A 24,874-nucleotide genomic window follows, 5' to 3' on the forward strand; every position below is an offset into this window, starting at 1 on the left:
CAAACTATTAAAATAAAAATAAACTCCTATGCGGTGAACGCCATAACAGAAAAAATAAAAACAGCACGATTTGCACATTTTTTTTTGTCACCTTGCCCCCTCCCCAAAAAATTGGATAGGACTGTATGCCTGTGAGCGGAAGGTAGCGACTCCTTCATAGACTGCAATGGAAACTCATTAAAACACAGGCTGGAATCATACTGGCCCGAAGAACCAAGATAACGTGTGGGAAACCCGAGTACACAGAGAATTTTGAATGCATGTAGCCAAGGGTTACGGGAGAATACGGTTATTATTGGGACAAGAGACTCAAACATATCAGTGGCATGTCACCGCCAAGTATCTGTCTCACACACCTTCCTCCACACACCGCTCCCGGCGTGGTCTGACCGTGCAGGACTCGCACTCCTCCAGAACTAGGCCAGCCGTGCCGTCACGTGACCGCTCGGCAGCACGTGACTCATACGTCACACACAGGGAGGTGACCCATGGGTCACTCAGGACGGAGGCTGCCGCTCCAGTCACCTCCTGGACGAACCGAAGGACAGGCGCATGCGCGAGGAGAAGCGGCAGGCGCTGTCTTTTCTAGGCCTTTGATTCGCTGCTTGCACTTGAAGCACCTCCCACATCGCTGAGGGGAAAGGGCAAGCGTGCGTTTGACTGACAAGGATGGCGGCGCTCAGGGTCCTTATAGACGTGCAAAAAGTGCTGGTAAAGGGGCAGGTGAGGAGCGGGAAAGTTTTCTTGTAGTAGTGGTGTCCCGGGCTAAGTGCGCGCTCTGACTGTCTCTGGGTCCTAGCTCCTGTGTCAGTGTGTTACCTGCTGTCAGGGGGAGCTGCACCCAGGTGTCAGTTTTAACAAAGCACCTTTCTATGTCTTCCATTCTTCATCGGTGTTGGGCCATAGGACCCCACTGTTCTCCTCCTACCTGTGCAGAGCAGTCACCCCCTGAGGGCTCGAGCACACTGGCTGGTGACTGGTCTGACCTAGTGACCGCTGGTGTACTGTAGGCACAGCCTGGTATGAGTTGTCTCCCAGTTGGGCTGGAACATGACTCTGATACAGTGAGTTTGGGCAAGATGAGGTCCTGGAGATGCGGCTGTCACATGGACCATTCTCCAGACTCTTCCCTGTGTAAGATTACCCTAAGGGCTCATCCAGATGACTGTATATTTGTGTCTGCAATTTTGCCGAACGGATGTGGACCCATTCATTTCAGCAGGGCTGCAAAAGCTGCGGAAAGCACACCGTGCGCCGTCCACATGCGTAGTTCCGTTCCACAGCCCCGCAAGAAAGACAGAACGTGTCCTATTGTTGTCCACAATTACGGACAAGAACGGGCATTTCTATCATAGGGCTGGCCGTTCCTTTCTTCAAAATGCGGAACGCACATGGTCGGTGTCTGTTTTGCAGATACGGTCATGTGAATGAGCCCTAAGGGGGTTACACAGCCGCTTTTAGAAACATTGCAGTCTATGGGGCTAGTCACACAGTGGATAGTGGCTGTCCGAAAATAGGACATGTCCTATTTATTGGGCCGTTTTCACTGCCAGGTGGGTCCCGTAGAAATCAATGGGCCGGTTCTTAATGGCTATTTAGAAAGAACTGCATCTGTCCAAAGGCTGTTAAAACAGGTAGAATATGTTAGAAAGGGGTTAAAAGAAAAAAATATAATACTTCATCCACTGGAACGCAAGGGAACACTGGAGGCAGCAGGACCTGTGCTCCCAGCGTGGTCATGTGAAGTCAGGTCCTCCTGTGTGTGAATGGGGGGCATTACTTATACTGGGGTTGTCACTAAGGGGTTCATTTTAGAGACATCGATCCACTGTGGGGGCCATTGGATATCCAGGAGGCATTATTTATATTGCATAATGTATAATTATGTGTACTGCAGGGGGTTGGGATGTTTAAAAAAAAAAGCCCATCAAATGAATCTGTTTTTAACGGCCATTAAAGACGGATAGACGTCCAGAAAACGATGCACACACAGATACAAAAATGGCCATGGAAAACTGACAGTTTATCAGTGAATATACCCTAAATCACCCTGCAGCCCTGTGTATTGACATCTCTGCTTGCGCTTAGAGGAGTGACAACCGTGCGTGCTTATACGGCTCCACTGAAATGAACGCGGTACACTGGTCGTTAATATGTGACCGTGTATGGGAGAGGCCTTGTCAGTGGTGTAACTGGAGTCTTACGGGCCTCACAGCAAACATCTGACTGGGGCCCCTCTACACAATATGCCCAAAAACATTATTCCCCATGGGCAACATACAGACAGACTAAGGCTACGTTCACACCTGCGCGCTTTCCCTTTCTGCTATTGAGATCCGTCATAGGATCTCAATAGCGCGGGGGGGGGTGGGGGTGGGGGGGGACGCTTCTGGTTTTCCCCATTTATTGTCAATGGGGACAAAACTGAACCGAACAAAATGGAATGCACCAGAATCCATTCCGTTTCATTTGGCTGTGTCCCCATCGCGGACAGAATAACACTGCAAGCAGCATTTTTCTGTCCGCGATGTGATGTGGCACACAATGTAAGTCAATGGGGACGGATCCGTTTTCTCTGACACAATAGAAAACTGATCCGTCCCCTATTGACTTTCAATGGTGTTCAAGACGGATCCGTCATGGCTATAGAAAACATAATACAACCGGATCCTTTCATGATGGATGCATGCGGTTGTATTATTGAACAAGGAAGCGGTTTTGCAGATCCATGACGGATCCACAAAAAAACGCTAGTGTGAAAGTAGCCTTAGCTGTCGGCTGAACGATCCATCAGCTGACAGCTATCTCTCCTGACTCCCTAAACACATTCAGCTCAGCCGAACGTGTATGGGAATTCTGTGGGGAATGCAGAGAAAGCCAGTGCCAGATGCTTGTGGTGGTGGTGGTGGCTTCTCTTCCTGGAGAACAATATGATCAGGCAAAAGTACGTTCATTTTGCCCGATCCTTCTCTGCCCCAACATCATCTGTTGAGTTGGGAGCTCCCCACTCACATTAGGGTGTCTGAACAGGTTTGGCCGACAATGCGCCTTTAGCCTAAATATCTTGATTCCGTTCAGGAGGTGAATAGAAATGTAACATGTTCTTTCTCCTTGAGTAGATGCATGAACAGTCCCTTTAAACTCTTTCCGCTGCTACAACGTAAAATTACGTTGGCGGTGGGGAGTTAGGAATGTTTTATTTTTTTTGTTGTATGCAACGGTGAATGATTATCAGTATTAAAAGCCCGGACAACCCCTTTAAGTAGAGAAGATACATCACCAGACTGGATCAATGTGCACACCTAGGTGAACCGTGCATGTGTCCACCATTACTTTATTCACTAGGTGGACATGGGTACTGGCAGTGAAGGAAAAAGCCTGGGGCACTACCACTGCTCCAATAAAAGTTGTCTCCACAAAGACTAAATCCATTTCATGTAGTAAATGACTTATTTTAGCGGGTGCTTAGCTTCTATTGCTAGTATTGTCGGTGGGATAATTCTTTTGAAGCTGGGGAGGATGTATCCACTTTTTCATTTGTTGATGACGTGATCCATCATCACATGCCTTCATTTAAAACCAGTGTAAACTTTTACGTTCAAATAAAATAGCGATGATGCCTTTGAGCAACAACAAAGATAAGTCAATACTGTCTAACAGAAAAACTGACCCTAAGGGTGCGTTCACATAACCGTATGTATTTTGCGGTACTCACAAAATATGGATGATGTCTGTGTTGCATCAGTTTTTTTGTGGACATGTTGTAACAATGGGTCCGGAAAAGCAGACAAGTATAGGACATGTTCCATCTTCAGGGACTGCGGAATGGACATGCTGTGCTGTCCACATTTTTTGCAGCCCAATTCAAATGAATGGGTCCACATCCGATCCGCAAAAAATACATATTTTATGCGGACCATGCGGTCGTTTGGATGGGGCCTTAAGCCCACACTCCAGGAAGATATAAGTAGGGGTAATGAACATGTGGAGTCACTGTGGTTAGAAGTACATGTTGGGAAATCCAATAATAAAATACTCCAATAATAATACTGATGGGGGTTTGTTATAAACCGCCCAATATTGCAAATTAGACAGAAAATCTACTACTAGGGCATCATGAACATGACAGTATTTTCAGTCCACGTCACATTTTGTGCAGATTGAGTACGAACCCGTTAATTTCTATGGGGCTGCAAAAAATCTAAAGATTACAGACTGGGGGGGGGGGGGGGGGCGACAACTGGTAGTGACAGTAATATAATAAACTTCCAGTTGTTTTTCAAAAGAGTGTTTTATCAGAGAAACACAAAAACACCAAACTTACAAAAAGCTCAATTTGACCAGCTAAGAGGCCATCAGCCTCACTAACTGGGACAATGCCCTCAAAAATAAGAATCCAGCCACAAAATGGGATATTTTTAAAAGCATCATAAACTTTCATTGTGGCAGATGCATACCTTATGGGAATAAATGGGTTGGGACAAGAAAAATAAAAAAGTAAAGGGGCAATAAATGACAGAGAGAAAGCATTAAAATTACTAGTTAACAAAGAAGCACTAAAAAAACTATAAAGCACTAAACTATAAAGAAAAAAATAGAATATGTGAAAGACATAAAATAGACATGTAAAAAGTTTAAACCTGAAAGTGATGGCAGTTTAAGTAGTGATAGAAACATAGAATGTGTCGGCAGATAAGAGCCATTTGGCCCATCTAGTCTGCCCAATATACTGAATACTATGGATAGCCCCTGGCCCTATCTTATATGAAGGATGGCCTTATGCCTATCCCATGCATGCTTAAACTCCTTCACTGTATTTGCAGCTACCACTTCTGCAGGAAGGCTATTCCATGCATCCACTACTCTCTCAGTAAAGTAATACTTCCTGATATTACTTTTAAACCTTTGCCCCTCTAATTTAAAACTATGTCCTCTTGTAGCAGTTTTTCTTCTTTTAAATATTCTCTCCTCTTTTACCGTGTTGATTCCCTTTATGTATTTAAAAGTTTCTATCATATCCCCTCTGTCTCGTCTTTCTTCCAAGCTATACATGTTAAGGTCCTTTAATCTTTCCTGGTAAGTTTTATCCTGCAATCCATGTACCAGTTTAGTAGCTCTTCTCTGAACTCTCTCCAAAGTATCAATATCCTTCTGGAGATATGGTCTCCAGTACTGAGCACAATACTCCAAATGAGGTCTCACCAGTGCTCTGTAGAGCGGCATGAGCACCTCCCTCTTTCTACTAGTAATGCCTCTCCCTATACACCCAAGCATTCTGCTAGCATTTCCTGCTGCTCTATGACCTTTCACCGATTATGACACTGTGAACTAAGAATACAGACATGGAGAGCGGCGCCCGGGGATCTCACTGCACTTACTATTATCCCTGGGCGCCGCTCCGTTCTCCTGCTATGCACTCCGGTATCTCTGGCCACTAAATTATAGTAGGCGTAGATTTTGGTCACAAAGTTATGGTAGGCAGAGTCTGCCCTTGTTCTGCTGTAGCACTGGCCAATCGCAGTGCAGAGCTCACAGCCTGGGAGGTTATTTTCTCCCAGGCTGTGAGCTCTGCAATGCGATTGGCCAGCGCTACAGAAGAACAAGGGCATACTCCGCCTACCATAACTTTGTGACTAGAGATACCGGAGGGCATAGCGGGAGAACGGAGCGGCACCCGGGGATAATAGTAAGTGCAGTGAGATCCCCGGGCGCCGCTCTCCATGTCTGTATTCTTAGTTCACAGTGTCATAATCGGTGAAAGGTCCTCTTTAAGTCTTCTGAAATAATGACCCCTAAATCCCTTTCCTCAGATACTGAGGTTAGGACTGTATCACTGATTTTATATTCTGCTCTTGGGTTTTTACGCCCCAGGTGCATTATCTTGCACTTATCAACAGTAAATTTTAGTTGCCAGATTTTTGACCATTCCTTTAGTTTTCCTAAATCCATTTGGTGTATCCCTCCAGGAACATCAACCCTGTTACAAATCTTTATGTCATCAGCAGAAAGACACACCTTACCATCGAGGCCTTCTGCAATTTTGCTGATAAAGATATTAAACAATATGGGTCCCAGAACAGATCCCTGAGGTACCCCACTGGTAACAAGACCTTGGTCTGAATATACTCCATTGACTACAACCCTCTGTCTGTCCCTCAGCCACTGCCTAATCCATTCAACAATATGGGAGTCCACGCACAAAGACTGCAATTTATTGATAAGCCTTCTATGTGGGACAGTATCAAAAGTCTTACTAAAGTCCAGATAAGCGATGTCTACTGCATGGGAGGAGTTATAGAGAGAAGAAAGCAAATTTAATGTAAAACTATAAAAGTATGTCATCCCTTTGTTCCTAAAATGACATTTTGTTTTAGAATATGTAATTTTTCATTTTCATTTTCTTTGAAAAGGCTTTCCACTATACAGTCGTGGCCAAAAGTTTTGAGAATGACACAAATATTAGTTTTTACAAAGTTTGCTGCTAAACTGCTTTTAGATCTTTGTTTCAGTTGTTTCTGTGATGTAGTGAAATATAATTACACGCACTTCATACGTTTTAAAGACATTTATGCAAAGAATCAGTATTTGCAGTGTTGGCCCTTCTTTTTCAGGACCTCTGCAATTCTACTGGGCATGCTCTCAATCAACTTCTGGGCCAATTCCTGACTGATAGCAACCCATTCTTTTATAATCACTTCTTGGAGTTTGTCAGAATTAGTGGGGTTTTGTTTGTCCACCCGCCTCTTGAGGATTGACCACAAGTTCTCAATGGGTTTAAGATCTGGGGAGTTTCCAGGCCATGGACCCAAAATGTCAACGTTTTAGTCCCCGAGCCACTTAGTTATCACTTTTCCCTTATGGCACAGTGCTCCATCGTGCTGGAAAATGCATTGTTCTTCACCAAACTGTTGTTAGATTGTTGGAAGAAGTTGCTGTTGGAGGGTGTTTTGGTACCATTCTTTATTCATGGCTGTGTTTTGGGGCAAAATTGTGAGTGAGCCCACTCCCTTGGATGAGAAGCAACCCCACACATGAATGGTCTCAGGATGCTTTACTGTTGGCATGACACAGGACTGATGGTAGCTCTCACCTTTTCTTCTCTGGACAAGCCTTTTTCCTGATGTCCCATACAATAGGAAAGAGGCTTCATTGGAGAATACAGTCCTCAGCAGTCCAGTCACCATATTTTCTGCAGAAGATCAATCTGTCCCTGATGGGTTTTTTGGACAGAAGTGGCTTCTTTGCTGCCCTTCTTGACGCCAGGCCATTTTCCAAAAGTCTTCGCCTCACTGTGAGTGCAGATGCACTCACACCTGCCTGCTGCCATTCCTGAACAAGCTCTGCACTGGTGGCACTCCGACCCCACAGCTGAATCCTCTTTAGGAGATGATCCTGGCGCTTGCTGGACTTTCTTGGATGCCCTGAAGCCTTCTTAACAAGAATTTAACCTCTTTCCTTGAAGTTCTTGATGATCCTATAAATTGTTGCTTGAGGTGCAATCTTAGTAGCCACAATATCCTTGCCTGTGAAACCATTTTTATGCAACACAATGATGGCTGAACGCGTTTCTTTGCAGGTCACCATGGTTAACAATGGAAGAACAATGATTTCAAGCATCACCCTCCTTTTAACAGGTCAAGTCTGCCATTTTAACCCAATCAGCCTGTCATAATGATCTCCAGCCTTGTGCTCGTCAACATTCTCACCTGAGTTAACAAGACGATTACTGAAATGATCTAAGCAGGTCCTTTAATGACAGCAATGAAATGAAGTGGAAAGTCTTTTTGGGGATTAAGTTAATTTTCATGGCAAAAAAGGACTATGCAATTCATCTGATCACTCTTCATAACATTTTATGCGAATTGCTATTATAAAATCTTAAGCAGCAAAATTTCCAATATTTATGTAATTCTCAAAACTTTTGGCCATGACTGTAGGTGTAATATATCTATCTTCTTATGGGACATGGCACCCTAAAGCCATTCCAGCCAGGGTGGATAAAAATCAATGATTTAACTAAAACTGATTTTTTATTTTATTTAAATCGGATTTTTTTATTTAAATCAGATTTTTTTTAATATAAAATGCTTTTTGAAGAAAATATATTACCATCCAAAGATTATTTCATTATGAAATAAAGATTACTTTTTTAATTATGTAGAATAAGGCTGTATATGTTTAATTTTTTGTTAAATTCCATTAATCCATTCACAATGTCATGCTCTTCCAGAGGTTTTTGTAAGATTACCGGGTAGTTTCTCTGCCTACAAGGTATTATCACAGATGCTTCGTTTAATTTTGGAGTTCTCAAAACTGAATTTATAACATGAAAAGAGTTGAGAAAAAGATCTTAATCCTAACTTCTACAAACCTATAAGTACAGAATCAACCCCTTTAGTGCTAAGTTTAAAGTTCAGTGAATAGAATATAAACAATATTTTTCTGATTGTTTGGAGTGGAATAGATCGGCACAAGAAGAAAGTGAAACTAAGTGTAAGGAGGAAAAGGCAAGCAGACAAGGAGTACTACAAAATGAAAGTGAAACTTTCTGAGCACAGTACGGCACAGCCACAGACAGACAAGTCTTTGGATCTTTTTGTGTGTATGACCTGAGGTTTATCAAATTCTTTCCTTGGAGGAAAAAAACTATAATGGCAGCAGGCCGTAAAAGAGACCCAGTTTGGCAATATTTTAATGAAGTTCCTTTACCTATCGGTAAGGCAGGCATGCGTGCAAAATGCAAACACTGCAACAAACATGGATGTTTAAGCAAATAACATGCTGTAATGTTATTGTTTCAGTTGAATAAATCCTATTTAAATTGTTATTAAGGTAATGATTATTTTTCTCCTTCCTAAGTACAACATAAAAATTGTCCAAATATGAATCTTTATGTAAAAAACTATGATTTAAATCAAGCCTTACTGACTAGTGATTTAAATCAAATCCACCCTGATTCCAGCAGTCTGCCCTCCAAAAACCAATTAGCGCTTCTTCCTTTCTGAGCCCTACTTTGTGCCCATATAGCAGTTTACGTCCATATATGGGGTATATGTGTAAACTACAGAATCAAGGGAATAAATATTGAGGTTTGCTTGGCTGTTAACCCTTGCTTTGTTACAGAAACAAAGAATAAAAATGGAAAATCGGTGTTAAAAAAAATATTTCACTTCAATTTTCTTTTAATTTTTGTATAGCACTTAAAGGGTTAACAAAGTTTGTAAAATCAGTTTTGAAGAAGTTGAGGGATGTAGTTTCTAAAATAGGGTTTTTGTTATATAAGCCCCACAAAGTGACTTAATAACTGAATTGGTCCTTTTTTAAAAGTGGGTTTTCAAAATTTTCCTAAAAATTAAAAAAAATTGCTTCTAAAATTGTAAGCTTTTTAATGTACTAAAAAATAAAATAACATTTATAAAATATCAATATAAAGTAGGCATATGAGGAATCTAAAGTAATTATTTTATGAGGTATCACTGTCCTTGAAAGCAGAGAAACTCAAATGTCAAAAATCGTGAATTTTTTCAGGTTTTTTGTAATTTTTAAAAAAAATATATTTTATAAATAAAGGTGAAACATATCGACTGAAATTTACCACTATCATGAAGTACAATGTGTTACGAGAAAACAATCTCAGAATGGCTTGGATAAGTAAAAACATTCCAAATGTATATGGAAATTGGGGGGATATGGTGGGATACTGTGTGGGAGAAAACTATTATGGGAGGGATTACAATGTGGGATGAAAAATACTATATGGGCAATGTGGGGGACACTACTGTGTGAAGGGCAATGTGGGGGACACTACTGTGTGGGTTGGACACTACTGTGTGGGTTGGACACTACTGTGTGTGGGGGACACTACTGTGTGGGGAGGCAGTGTGTGTTGGACACTACTGTGTGGGGAGGCAGTGTGTGTGGGACACTACTGTGTGGGGAGGCAGTGTGGGGGGTGTTGCTATTGGGGAGGCACTGTAGGGGCCATTCTATTATTTCTGGAGACACTATACAGGGATTATTGCCTGGAGCAAAATATAAGGTGTTATTATTACTCGGGGCACTCTAGGGGACATTATAGCTGCTGTAGACACTATAGGGACATTTCGGGTAATATATCAATCTGGTGTAAAGAAGAACTGGCTTAGTTGCCTATAGCAGCCAATCAGATTCCACCTTTCGTATTTGACAGCTCTTTTGGAAATCCAGTTCTACTTTACACCAGTTTGATAAATGACCCCAATTATGTCTATTAGGGTCACTATTTTTTCAGCAGTATAGTACCTGGGGCATTGGGGAGCACAACAGGCACAGTATTGGTGGTGGCAGCAGGATGACACTCTGGGGACAACAGGATGGGGAGGTTGATGGAAAAATTGAGAAATCTAATGTGTCTGTGTTACAAACTCTGTAGAGATGAGATGCGGCTGAAATAATTTGTCATGGCGGTCTAACGGAGGAGAAGAGGAAAGAGAAGGTCTACATGACAGGAGATATCCCTGGATGTAAGAGTTATGTGGTCAAGTATTGGGGTGGGGGGTGCCAGAGAAATGACCCGCATTGGGTGCCAAACACCCTGGGCACGCCACTGGGTAAACTGTTAGTTATGTGGAGATAAGGCCATCTCCCTCCATAAACACGTATGCTTCCATCAGCCCAGCATGCGTGTTTATTTCAATAGAGAGAGTACAAACCACTGTCGGATACCTGTAAGCATTTATTTCCTGTGGGAATAATAGATTTTGTTATATCTGTCTTTGACATTTAGCATAGAAGAAATCCAATCTGTCTTTCCTCATATTTATCGTATCTTGTCGAATATGAGTGGAGCTGTCTGAAAATGATCTAATGTGTTTGGCAAAACCTAGGCCGTCCACCCTTCACCTCAGCCGGACATTCTTGTATCTTCCTTGTATCTGTGTTACTGGGCCCACTACCCTAACCTTTGTCATATACTAGTAGAAGCTTATGGCCCAGTTTGTTACGATGGGTTTGCAGATAACAATTATATCAAAGTGGCACAAAGGTGTTTTCTGTATTAACTCTTTTGCTGCTGCTGGTCATATAGAGCAGCTAGCTGTTGGCAGCTGACGTCTATCTCTCTGTGCCACCGTACACAATGAATACTTTGCTTGGCTCGCTGTGAGTTTGGTGTAGTATCATCGCTGGGGCTTTTCCCATTTGTTTTGCTATTGAATTATCTGCTCCAGCCTCTGACCTGTTCTTTTCCCTCCAGTTTCTAGCACTAGATATTAGATTCCGCATACTATTGGTATGTTCAGACTTCAAAAAAACACAGCAGAAAAATCTGTAGCAGAGGTAGTAGCTGAAAACAAGCAATTCGTACAAGATGTGCACATTGGGGGTCATTAACAAAGTACACCACGCTAGTTTTAGGGGTTAAAATTCACAAGACCACGTTCTGCAACTTTTTTTTTTGTCGCACAGGTGTTTTTATGCCATTCTCACCACTTGGGAGTGGCAGGCACTAGGATCAGGACATCGTCCCGGAAAAATGTGTGTACTTTTACACCTTAAGGCCTCTTTCCCACGGGCGTGTGCGCCCCGTTGCCGTATTGCGGCCCGCATTTTCGTATCCGCAATACATGGGGGCCGTTCCGTGGGCATTCTGCATCACAGATGAGTCCGCAAATCCTGAGATGCGGAACGGAAGCACTACGGAGTGCTTTTGTGGGGTTTTGTCCCGTACTTCTGTTCCGCAAAAAGATAGGACATGTTCTATCTTTTTGCGGAACGGCCGGATCACGGAGCCATTCAAGTGAATGGGTCCGCGAACTGCTGCGGCTGCCCCACGTACTGTTCTCGTGCATTGCAAAATGCGGGCGGCAGCACGACCACGGGGCATACACTCTCCTGTGAAAGAGGCCTAAAACGGGAATAAAAGAGGTGTAAAAACAACTCCAGTCACAGGGGTAGTTCTTAGGCTACTTTCACACTTGTGTTTGGTGCACATCTGTCATGGATCTGCACCGATAATACAACCGTCTGCATCCATTCAGAACAGATCCGTTTGTATTAGCTGTAACATAGCCAAGACAGATCCGTCTTAAGCACCATTGAAAGTCAATGGAGGACGGATCCATTTTCTATTGTGTCAGTGAAAACAGATCCGTCCTCCGCATTGTCAGACAGACACCAAAATGCTGCAAGCCAAAATGCCAGTGTGAAAGTAGCCTTACTCCAAGCGCGTGGACTGACAGCATTGGAGTAACCTCCACCAAATACTCTTCTAATACTCTTGTAAAAACTCCTCCTCTGAAACCTCCACCATTCTTTGCCTTCCCAATCCCCCGTGCGCTCCACTCTTTCCCCATTTGAGAAGTTATGCTTTTCATCTACCACCCCTACTCACAGGATTTCAGTGTTATATGGAGTGTTGAGGGATGGAGTGCTCCCCCCCCCACCCCTTTCCCACCCCTTGAAAGCATGGGATGAGTAGTTGCAGACCTCTTTCACAAAGGATCAATGGAATATCGCCTTTGACCTTACTCACAAAATGTCCATCTTATGTAGGTTTCAAGAAACAAAGTATAAGATCCTATCCCGCTGGTATATAAAGGCCTGTACTTCCTAAATGGCTGTTTCTGCAAACCTCTCAATTGTGTTGGAGATGTGGAGCAGCACGGGGCACATATGGGGGTCATGCCTGGTCCTGACTCCTTTATGGAATGATGTTTCCTCTCTCAATAATCACCTATACAGAGACTCTGTGGCTCTCAAACCTTCTGTGGCCTCTTGTCTATATTCCCTGGTCAGCCTGGTAGGATCCGCAAGGGCCTTCTAGGGTTTTTCTTATGGCAACACACAGGATAATTCCTAGACTTTGGAAATCCACTGCCCCTCTGACCAGGCTTTACTGGATTGAGGCTTTTAATCAGATCATGAGAATGGAAGAACTTAGAAACTAAGACACTCAATCCCAGCAGATTTTTATTAAGCGATGGAGGCCGTGGTCTGATTTCTGGTCCTCTCCTGTTATGCCAGCTGGGTGACTGGTGGCACACCATAGTGTACAGGATTTATGAATGTAGGGCTGCCAAGTATCTTTTACTCCTTGTTAGCTGCTTAAAGTGAGTGCTGGTTATGTTTCTTCCCCAGACCCTTCCCCCTATTGTTTTTGTCCTTGTGATGTCTATTCCTTCTGTTACCTCAAAATTGTCTGCAATGACTGAATTCTTTTTTTTACTTTTGCTTTTGCTGATCCATGTACAGTGGATTTAAAGTCTACACACCTGTTAAAATGTCAGGTTTCTGTGATGTAAAAATGAGACAAAGATAAATAATTTCAGAACTTTATCCACCTTTTTCCTTGTCTTTATAAACTGCTTGTCTCTAGGGGGTACAGCCACCGCTGCAATGCATCAGTGGTGGCTGCACTTTCGTTGTGAAAAGAAACAAAGTCGGCCTTTCTGGTGGCCGGGATAGCAGGAGTGAGCTTGCATAGTCTCCTTGCACATTGGAAGTGAGTTTGAAGTGACTTTTGCCATCTACCTCGTTTGTGGTAGGGAGCTGGCAGGCCAGGGAAGGGAATTACAGCATCCCAGTGCCACTGGCCTGTGCTGCCACTCATGTTAGCAGGCACCACCCCCTAAAACACCAGAAGTCGGGCCTGCCACTCTGAACACAGGAGGTGTGGCGTTTGAAAAATGTTTTGAGGTTGTTCTTACTTTCTTTGGCCACCTGTATTTCATTGCGTATTTCAATAGATTTTTTTTTTTTATTACCCCCTTACATAATTTATTTTATTCTTTAAACTTTTTAAAGGCTACAGCTGACCCCTCAATTTATTTTTTTTTTTAAAGGCCCTTTTTGTCATTTATTGCCCTTTTTAAGCCATGTAAAGTTTAATTTTATTTGCTTGTACTTGTTACCTCTAGGAATGTATTTAACAATATATACTTATCCAAAGTAGATTTAAAGCACTCCCATTTAGCATTAGGCCCCTTTCATATGGGCGAGATTTCCACGCAGGTGCGATGCGTGAGGTGAACTGCATTGCACCCGCACTGAATCCAGACCCATTCATTTCTATGGGGCTGTGCAGATGAGCAGTGATTTTTCACGCATCACTTGTGCGTTGCGTGAAAATCGCAGCATGCTCCTCTTTGTGCATTTTCCACGCAACGCAGGCCCCATAGAAGTAAATGGGGCTGTGTGAAAATCGCAAGCAAGTGCGGATGCGGTGGAGACACCACGGGATGGAGACCTGATCATTATTATTTTTCCTTATAACATGGTTATAAGGGAAAATAATAGCATTCTTAATACAAAATGCCTAGTACAATAGGGCTGAAGGGGTTAAAATAATAATAATAATAATAATAATAATAATTTAGCTCTCCTTAATCCACTTGTTCGCGCAGCCCAGCTTCTCTCCTGTCTTCGTCTTTGCTGTGCACAGGAAAAGGACCTGTGGTGAAGTCACTACCCTCATCACATGGTCCGTCACCTGATCCATCACCATGGTAAAAGATCATGTGATGGACCATGTGATGAAGCGCAGTGACGTCATCAAAGGTCCTATTCCTCAAAGAAGAAGACAGAAGAGATGCCGGCTGCGCGAGTGGATTAAGGTGAGTTACATTTTTTATTTTATTTTTTTAAACCCCTCCAGCCCTATTGTACTATGCATTCTGTATTCAGAATGCTATTATTTTCCCTTATAACCATGTTGTGGTGTACTTATGTTTAAGGTATTCAAAATATGAGTCTTACTAAATCAAAAATAAATTCCCTAAGAGAAAAAGACCCTTTTAAAATAACTGTATTTATTACTAATCATTAAAGGGAGTCTGTCACCTCCATATGGCCATATACAGTGCTTACATGGCTCTGTAGCACACCTATACAGGATTGTAACGGTACCTTTGTTCTTTTCTTTAGACTTGCACCAGCAGGAAAAACTATGTTTAATTCATATGCAAATAAGCATTCGCAAGAGCCCAGGGTGTAGGTGCCCAGGGGAGGAGTTCAGTGTGTAGGTGCCCAGGCTGCTCTGCCTTCTTTTCACTTTACTCCTCCCCAGCCTTTGCCCGCCCTCCAAGTCTCTTGCCTCATCGATAGGTCTGGACTTGGAGGGCGGAAAAAGGAAGAGGCTGGGGAGGAGTAAAGTGAAAAGAAGGCAGAGCAGCCCTGAACGCCGCCCCTGGGCACTTGCGAGTGCTCATTTGCATATGAATTAAACTTAGTTTTTCCTGCTGGTGCAAGTCTAAAGAAAAGAACAAAGGTACTGTTACAATCCTGTATAGGTGTGCTACAGAGCCATGTAAGCACTGTACATGGTCATATGGAGGTGACAGACTCCCTTTTATAGCCTAATGCCCAAACTATGGTTAGGATACCATGCCAGTCAATCATATACAGATATAAAATAGATAATGAGGTGTAGTGAGGAACGAGTACGGGGTCACCAGGGAGGGAATTTTTTTTTACCCTAAATGTCACCCCATCGTGCCCCTCAGCCCAGAGACGAATCCTGATGTTGTAGACTCTCTGTCCTTGTGCCTCAACCGTTATACCCTTGATAGCCCTAGGAAAGAAAAATACCCCCCAGTGACCCCCCCCCCCCCCGACACGTTTCCCCCAACAGTATGGGTTCCTCAGGGGGTAAATGTACAGGGTCTATGTCTCGCATCAAAGAACATGGAAAAAATGCCCCAAATAATCTGGCACAATAAAATAATGAAAAAAAATCAGGTACTATATCAGATAAGGCTACTTTCACACTGGCGTTTCTGGGTCCGCTTGTGAGATCTGTTTCAGGGCTCTCACAAGCGGCCCAAAATGGATTAGTTAAGCCCCAATGCATTCTTAATGGATAATGATCCGTTCAGAATGCATCAGTTTGGCTGCGTTTGGTCTCCGTTACGTTTTTTAGACGGACCGTTTTGGTGACCGTCTGACTATATGGAGCCAAATAGTACAATTGAAAACGGATCTGTCCCCCGTTGACTTTTAATGTAAGTCAAGACGGATCCATTTTGACTTACACTTTTTTTTTTATGAATAACGCAAACTGATCCGTTATGAACGGATACAAGCGTTTGCATTATTGGTGCGGATCTGTCTGTGCAGATGCAAGACGGATCTGCACAAAACACAAGTGTAAAAGTAGCCTTATTAAAACGTAGTAGCCAGACGTGGCTGAAGGGTACGTATTATATAGTATAAAGTGAAATGAAGAGTGGTAAGGGTATGGTAATTTCTGCTGGCTGTACGATATATGGGCTCCCAGAAACTAGATCACACCACCCCTTACCGATGCCGGATGCTGTGGGCACAATAGGGTAAATTTAGGGGGAAAAAAAAAATCCCTCCCTGGTGACCCCGTACTCTCGTTCATCACAATGATTACTAATAAATACTGTTACTCCAACACAGAGGTCAGCAAGCTCTCAATAAAGTTGTCCTCCTGTCTGTAGGCAACAGCACATGTCACACAATGCATTGTATTCATAAGACATGGAAAATTCAAGACGGATATGGGGTCACAAATGGTTGCATGTATGTTCCACACGTGCAGAAATAACTGACCTACACATGTCTTAGCATGTCGGCATTGTGTTTAGAGCCAAGGTATGTTATGGAAGGATTTCTTGACATATCTAGTGATGAGTGATGTGAGCTTCGGATGTTACATCCAAAGTCGCTTCATTCAAAACTTCAGAATAATACTGTACGGAGATTTGTCTCCGTACAGTATTAAAATGGATGAGCTCCGATGAGCCGAAGTTAGTTATTCGCGAAGTTGCGCGTGACTTCGTTGAATAACTTTGGTAATTGATTGGAAAACCACTTTAAAACTTGAAACCGAACTCTGCTTCAGTTCTGAGGTACCATTTGAAACCGAACCAGAGTTCGGTTTCAAGTTTTCAATAGGCTCCCATGGTTATAAATAAAAAGTTTGCTGGTCTAGTGGAGGAGAACACTCTTTTGACCTGCTTCAGGTACATGGAGCCCCGTGTATACGTTTGGGATATACAGCAAACGTAATGCTGACATAGCATTGGATAATTTTCCTGCGTGATTTAATGGAAACTGTGCTAAATTTGTACTGTTTCAAAGGATTTTCCATGGCCTTAATTTTGATCAGTATTAATCATCAATCTCAGATCAGCAGGATCGGAGTCTCGGAGCCCTATGCCGTCCCTGTACTTTATGTAGTGGCTGTGCCAGCTCTGCTCCCATTCCTTACACATAGATCATCCATAATATGGTCCCTGAAAAACCTATTTAATCTACACCTTCCTTACTTTAAATTAAAAAAAAAAATATACACTTTCTTGTCATAAATCCTGTTGCAGATTTTCAGGATTTTAAGTTATGTTGTCAGTCTGATTACAACTGCTTCCCTCCAGAGTATTAATTTCCTTTAGTAAAAGAACCTATTTTTGAAGTAAACCAATCCTTCTTTATCAGTCAGTGTGCGCTTCCAGCAATTCATCAAAACATGTAATCCAAGTCAGTTGGCAATAAATCTTTCCTTCCTTCCTAAGCATACTGAGTTTTTTAAGGCTATGCGTAGCCTTTGTAGGTAAAAGAAGTAACTGTACAGGTCAAATAATAGGAAGAATAATACAATGATGGCTTTTCCTTACCTTGACATAATTGTCAGTGAGTGAAAGGTGACATACTCCACCTCCCTTAGAGACGTGTCATTCAGTGGACTGTGTTACAAGCTCTAGATAGAATACAGAGCGTAAAGAAGAAAGGTTGGTCACAAATCGCATGGAAAATCATTACATTTTGAAGCCTGTTCCTCAAACTACTGTATGCTCTAACCAGCCAAATATGCATGTAGTGAGGCAGCCCGGTGGCTCAGCGGTTAGCGCTGGTGCCCTGCAGGGGTCCTGGGTTTGAAGCCGGGCAAGGAAAACCTCTGCATGGAGCTTGTAGGTTCTCGCTATGTTTGCGTGGGTGTCCTCTGGGTACTCCAATTTGCCCAAAAGCCCTACTGATAGGGAGCCAAGATTGTAAGCTCCATTGGAGACAGTGTGATAATAGCTGTACAGCACTGCAGAATATGTCTGTGCTATATACGTGAGTGAAATAAATAAATCAGTAGTTAAATACAAAAAGTGTAATTGCACTACTTGCAGTTAGGCCAATTTCACAGGAGCGTATTCAGTCCGAGAAGTGTCAGAGAGATTTCCCATCCTTAATGCTGCTCCTATGACATGGACCCACGGCATTATAATAATATATAATAATCCTGCCTGACCTCAACTCTAAGGATTTGAACTGACTGCAGTATGTGAGTACAGCTCATTAGAGTTGAGATTGGACAGGAACACCCATAATTATAAATTATTATAATGCTGTGGGTCCATGTCATAGGAGCAGCATTCAGGATGGGAAAATACAGTGCACCTCTGACACACAGTGTGTATTTCTTGCACTAAATATGCTCCTGTGAAATTGGCCTTAGGTTTAGTTTGTGCGATAATGTGGTTAAAGGGATTCTGTCATCAGATTTGTGCCCTATAATCTAAACATATGGCCATGTCGGTGCTAATAATATGAATCCTAAACTGCCCTTATTAAACCTGCTTGTGGCTCTATTAGCCCAAAAAACAGGTTTTTATAAGCGTTAATCCAGGGTGCCCGCCTGCACCCCTCGCCGTCTGGTGCCCAGCGCCGCCTTCCTCACCTCAGCGCCGTCTCCTCAATCTGGCAGAGGGACGGGTGGATTGAGGAGGCGGCGCTGAGGTGAGGAAGGCGGCGCTGGGCACCAGACGGCAAGGGGTGCAGGCGGGCACCCTGGATTAACGTAAAACCCCTTGGGCACCTTAGGTAGGTGAGTGACAGCTTATAAAAACCTGTTTTTTGGGCTAATAGAGCTAAAAGCAGGTTTAATAAGGGCAGTTTAGGATTCATGTTATTAGCACCGACCTGGCCATATGTTTAGCTTATAGGGCACAAATCTGGTGACAGAATATCTTTAAAGATTAGTCTGTAACCTCATGCTGTGTTTACACATTACAGTCGGGGAAAAAATATAAAAAAAATTTGCGATCTGGTGCTTGGCTATGCAGTTTTTGACAAATCAAATAAGTGTGATTCAAATGTAAAAACTGTGAGGGAAATTACAATGCATGTTTTCCCCCCAATGAGTTATTTATTTATTTTTTAACTGCAAAACAGACGCATTTCAGCAGCAGCATTTTTAGGGCTCTTTCACACCTGCGTTATTGTCTTCCGGCATAGAGTTCCGTCGTCGGGGCTCTATGCCGGAAGAATCCTGATCAGTTTTATCCTAATGCATTCTGAATGGAGTGAAATCTGTTCAGGATGCATCAGGATGTCTTCAGTTCCGGAACGGAACTTTTTTGGCCGGAGAAAATACCGCAGCATGCTGCGCTTTTTGCTCCGGCCAAAAAAACTGAAGACTTGCCGCAAGGCCGGATCCAGAATGAATGCCCATTGAAAGGCATTGATCCGGATCCGGCCTTAAGCTAAACGTCGTTTCGGCGCATTGCCGGATACGACGTTTAGCTTTTTTAGAGTGGTTACCATGGCTGCCGGGACGCTAAAGTCCTGGCAGCCATGGTAAAGTGTAGCGGGGAGCGGGGGAGCAGCATACTTACCATCCGTGCGGCTCCCGGGGCGCTCCAGAGTGACGTCAGGGCGCCCCAGGCGCATGGATGACATGATCGCATGGCACGTCATCCATGCGCATGGGGCACTCTGACGTCATTCTGGAGCGCCCCGGGAGCCGCACGGATGGTAAGTATACCGCTCCCCCACTCCCCGCTCCTATTATGGCAACCAGGACTTTAATAGCGTCCTGGGTGCCATAGTAACACTGAAAGCATTTTGAAGACGGATCCGTCTTCGAATGCTTTCAGTACACTCGCGTTTTTCCGGATCCGGCGTGTAATTCTGGCAAGTGGAGTACACGCCGGATCCGGACAACGCAAGTGTGAAAGATAGGGATCGACCGATTATCGGATTTACCGATATTATCGGCCGATATTCAGGATTTTGAACGTTATCGGTATCGGCATTTATTTTGCCGATATTCCGATAACGTCCTGGGAACACAGATCGCGCTGCTGACAGCGCTCTCCGTGTTCCCTCAGCAGCAGCACAGGGGAGAAGGAGCAGTGTCTCCTCCCCCTGTGCTGCTGCTGCCGCTCCAGCCAATGGGAGGACAGGGGACAAGAGGAGGGGAGGAGCTATGGCCACTGCGCCACCAATGAAGCTTAATCTCACATTAATTCATATACAGGAGGCGGGAGCTGCAGGATCACATAGCCGGCTCCCAGCCTCTATGAGCTGTAGCTGCGATCTGCGGTAGTTAACTCCTCAGGTGCCGCGGATCGCAGCTACAGCTCATAGAGGTCGGGAGCCGGCTATGTGATTTCTGCAGCCAGCTCCCGCCTCCTGTATATGAATAAATTAGAGATTAAGCTTCATTGGTGGCGCAGTGCGCCCCCCCAAGCCCCCCGATATCAGACATTGGTGGTGCAGTGCGCCCCCCCTCCCCCCCCCAATATTAGGCATTGGTGGCGCAGTGCGCCTCCCCCCCAAGCCCCCCCAGTATTAAGCATTGGTGGCGCAGTGCGCCCCCCCTCCCCCCAGTATTAAGCAGTGGTGCGCCCCCCCCCCCCACCCCAGTCGCAGTGCGCCCCCCACAGGATTCCCTCTCCCCTGCTCCTCCGATCGGAGCCCCAGCAGTGTAATGCTGGGGCTCCGATCGGTTACCATGGCAGCCAGGACGCTATTGAAGCCCTGGCTGTCATGGTAAGCTCCATGCTGCTGTGTGCACAAAGCACACAGCAGCAGGGACAGTGTGAGCTCCTATTCACCCTGATAGATCTCTATCAGGGTGAATAGGACAAGGGTTCTAGTCCCTAAGGGGGCTAAAAGTTAGTTTAAAAAAAAAAAAAGTAATAAAAATAAAAACACCAAAATATTAAATATAAATGAAAAAGAAAGATTTACAAAAAAAATAAAAATACACATTAACAATAAACATTAATTTTCAGCAGATTTGTGGGAATTTTTATTTTTTTTTCAAAAATGAAAATTCCCAGAATATCGGTATAAATTATCGGCTATCGGCCTGAAAGTTCACAAATTATCGGTATCGGTATCGGCCCTAAAAAATCAATATCGGTCGATCCCTAGTGAAAGAGGCCTAAACCTAGCCTAAGGACCAAATTGTGGAAGAGATGGGAAATATGAAATGATGAAGTGTGGACCTCTGATATTCATTATTAGCTTTTCATCTGATGCAGAGACAGAAAGATGGGCACTGCTGAAAGCTGTGGTTAATGTTTTTTCACCCCAGTGCTTGTTTCACCTCTACACTGCTCAGTACTGCTGTGTAATGTCATCAGTGTTGCTTCTGAGGGAATTCTACAGAGAGATCGGAGTGCAGGATCTCATCTGTGTTCTGTAGATAGTAGGCCTCATAACAGCTGGTCTCCACCCACCCTAGCTTTGACATCAGAGAAAACTGACAATTAGAGATGGAGTCTGCAGAGGGTAAAACTGGTGAAAAATGCTAAATTCTATAATGGCCACGTGTCATTCCTCATATACATACATAACTTAAGTTGAAAAGTCACTTGAAACCACATGTACGCTTTAACTAATTGGAGTCTGAAATATGTAATCACTATGCTGCTTATCAGTTCAGCAGTAATGTGACAGTATAGTGTAATTTTCCTTTTATACTGTCATATTAATGGAATGCATCACGCTTAGGCCTCTTGCACACGAACGTGTGCACCCCATGGCTGTGTTGAGGCCGGCAAATCATGAACACCCACTGTCTGGCAGCCGCAGCAGATCGCGGACCCATTCATTAATGGGTCCGGGATCCGGCCATTCTGCAAAAAGACAGGACATGTTCTATCTTCTTGCGGAACGGAAGTACGGGACAAAACCCCATGGAAGCACTCCGTAGTGCTTCTGTAGGGTTCTGTTCTGTGCTTCCGTTCTGCACCATTCCGCATCTCTGGATTTGCGGACCCATTGAAGTGAATGGATCCGAATCAGTGATGCGGAATGCCCACGGAATGGCAACCGTGTATTGCGGATCCGCAAATGCGGTCCGCAGTACGGCAACGGAGCGCACATGTTTGTGTGAAAGAGGCCTTACACTTTAGGCTATGTTCACATCTCACAAAGTTCCTTGCACAGCAATGCATCGTTATTTAGTCATTGCTATGTTTTTTTTTATGGATGCAAGAAACCTAAAATGTGTGTGTATGTATATATATATATATATATATATATATATATATATATATATATATATATATATATAAAAAAAAACACATAGATGCTGGAGGGAGATTCTAAAAAGACACCGCACAGTGTGGGTGAGGCACTATTCTAATAAAGTCATAAAGGGTGGATAAACAGTGCTGCTACACATCACACTTCCCTTGTTCATCTGAGGCTAAACTACCAATTAAGCATGAGTGCATAACCTATTACTCAAGGTCCACGGGAACTCTCTTTCAGTGGACCTAGTGTTATGTGACATATTCAGCCTATGATGCTGCTCCGTTTAGGTGCATGTGCCACGTAAAGCCACACTGTACAAGCTGTCCAGGTGCTGGGCTCTGAAGGGGGGCAACCGTTTATGTATACAGTCTATGAACCACAACACATTTTATTGTGCTATCAGATTTTAAAAATATTACCATTCTATTTTCATTTTTAAGTCTTGTGACACTGCGTATATAAAGGTCAGAATTTATTTTATTATGCTAATTTTAATTTTATTGCTTTACAGTATTCTGCTTCATGGGCAAGATGGTGCTATTTTGCTTCACGTTGCCAATATTCAACGGCATATAATGCTGAAGAAAAGGTCAGTAATTTTCTCCGCCTGATATTAACTCTTGTTTTTTTTTTTCCCACAGTTTTTTTAAAGTATCTTATGTTGCCAACCTGGCTTTTTCTTTATTCTGGATTTAACCAAAAATCCCAGACTACAAACATTATGGACAAATTGGAAAACCACAATGAATAATAAAGATTATGAGTAAACCATGTCTGCAGGTCAATGTAATGATGTGATTACCAATATGATCACTTTGATCTGTACTTAAAGAGGACCTTTCACTTGTATAAACTATGTGAACTGAGTATGCTGCCATATAGAGCGGCGCCCGGGGATCTCACTGCACTTACTATTATCCCCGGGCGCCACTCCGTTCTCCCGTTATAGGCTCCGGTAACTTTGCTCCTTAAGTTATAGTAGGCGTGTCTTCCCTTGTCCTGTGGGCGTCTCCTTCTCCTAGGCTGCAGCGCTGGCCAATCGCACCGCACAGCTCACAGCCTGGGAGGTTTTTTTTCTCCCAGGCTGTGAGCTGTGTCTTCTTCTCTCTACCAGTAAACTTGTGTCTCAATCCCGTGAGTTCTCAGTTACAGATGCATCATGCCCTGAGTAGAAGATGACTAGATATTGAATTGCTGTCAGCAGAATGCTCGTTCATCTGGCAGTATTCTCATCTGTCCTCCCCACAAATATATGCTGTCAGCTGAGAGCGCAAATTTATTTTGCTGTGGAGAAGGAAATAAGTTATCAAGCCCGTGCTCCCTGCCCCTGTATACATTAGACTGTTAGCCAATGCTTGACATTGATCTAATGATTACAGTCGCCTTTAGCTATTAAGGAAAACTTAAAGGGGTTTACTTGGTTCACAATATTGATCTCCCTTTTTTAGGACAGGCCATCCCTATCAGATCATCCATATCATTGTATCCCCCACCAGCTGTTTAAAGGGGCAGTGGAGATGACACACCCTCCACTTAGAGGTGGCAGTTCAGGGTATTGCAAATTTGCACCTTCAGAGCTATTACAGATTTGGAAAACCATAAGTTTTTATTTTTTGGTCAATCTAGCTGTATGTCTTTTTTGTGGGGCAAGTCGTGTTGTGTAATGGCACCATATTGAGGTGCAAATAATTTATTGATTATTTTTTGGGATCGCCTTTTGTGTTTGGGATTTTTGTTTTTATAGGTATGGTAATATGGTTTCACCGATACTATAGGATTGGGCGCTTCTGCAAAGCCCCTGGCTTCTATGGTAAGCCATCAGTGATCCCTCTATGAAACCACTTAAATGCCACAGCCAATGGCATTTAGTACATGGTGCAGGGAAGGGGTTAAATAATACAACATTCATCATGAATGCTTAGGAATTATTGACTTGAACTAAATTCTACAAATGTTATAACTTATTGCTAAGATATGCCATAACATTTTCATCGGTAAGTGTTCAAACTCCACGACCCTCACTGATCCTAAAAATGAAATGAACACATGTCCCTTTGGTACGGTAGCTTTGCTGGGATACTACTATATAGCGCCATTCAAATAAATGGGATTAATTCCCTGCATAGCAGGTGGTCGGGAATGTTGCCCTGCAAGCCAGATCAGCAATTGAGATACATTGCTGAAGAGGGTTATATACTTTCAATTGTTTTGTAATTATAGAGTACTCTATTCTGCTTGATATTTCTGGGACCACTGTTGGTAATTTGATCAAGAAGTTTATGTCCCATGGAGGTTTATGCAGTATGTGAAGGAACCTAAAACACCCCTAAACTCAAGGTGCAAGAGCATGGTGGCACGTCAGCACTGTTGCTTTACAGCATTGGAGTCCTGGGTTTGAATGAAACCAAAACGACATCTACATGGAATTTCTATGTTCTCCCCTTGTTTTTTTTTTTTTTTCTGCGTTCTTCAGTTTCATCCAACGCTCCAAATCTATAGTAGGAACAATGTGATGCTGCGGAATACGTAAACGCTTTATAATTGAAATAAGCCCACTGTATTTGGTGAATTGCACCAACCCTTCAGAAAACATAGAATACATTGAAAGAAGTGA

The 24,874-nt window shown here is 43.3% G+C and overlaps 1 protein-coding gene across 1 annotated transcript in view; it reads left to right on the plus strand.

The window, feature by feature from the left end:
* The first annotated feature begins 517 nt into the window (after nt 1-517).
* Nucleotides 518-24,874, plus strand: part of PCCA (propionyl-CoA carboxylase subunit alpha) — a 476,636-nt gene continuing 452,279 nt past the window's right edge. Inside the window, exons 1-2 of the mRNA XM_044286403.1 lie at nt 518-723; nt 22,772-22,849. Of these exons, the coding sequence (XP_044142338.1) occupies nt 670-723; nt 22,772-22,849 (132 nt within the window). The 5' untranslated portion in view covers nt 518-669. The remainder of the gene's footprint in view (nt 724-22,771; nt 22,850-24,874) is intronic.

Source organism: Bufo gargarizans, chromosome 3 (assembly GCF_014858855.1).
Source record: "Bufo gargarizans isolate SCDJY-AF-19 chromosome 3, ASM1485885v1, whole genome shotgun sequence".
Classification (NCBI taxonomy): domain Eukaryota; kingdom Metazoa; phylum Chordata; class Amphibia; order Anura; family Bufonidae; genus Bufo; species Bufo gargarizans.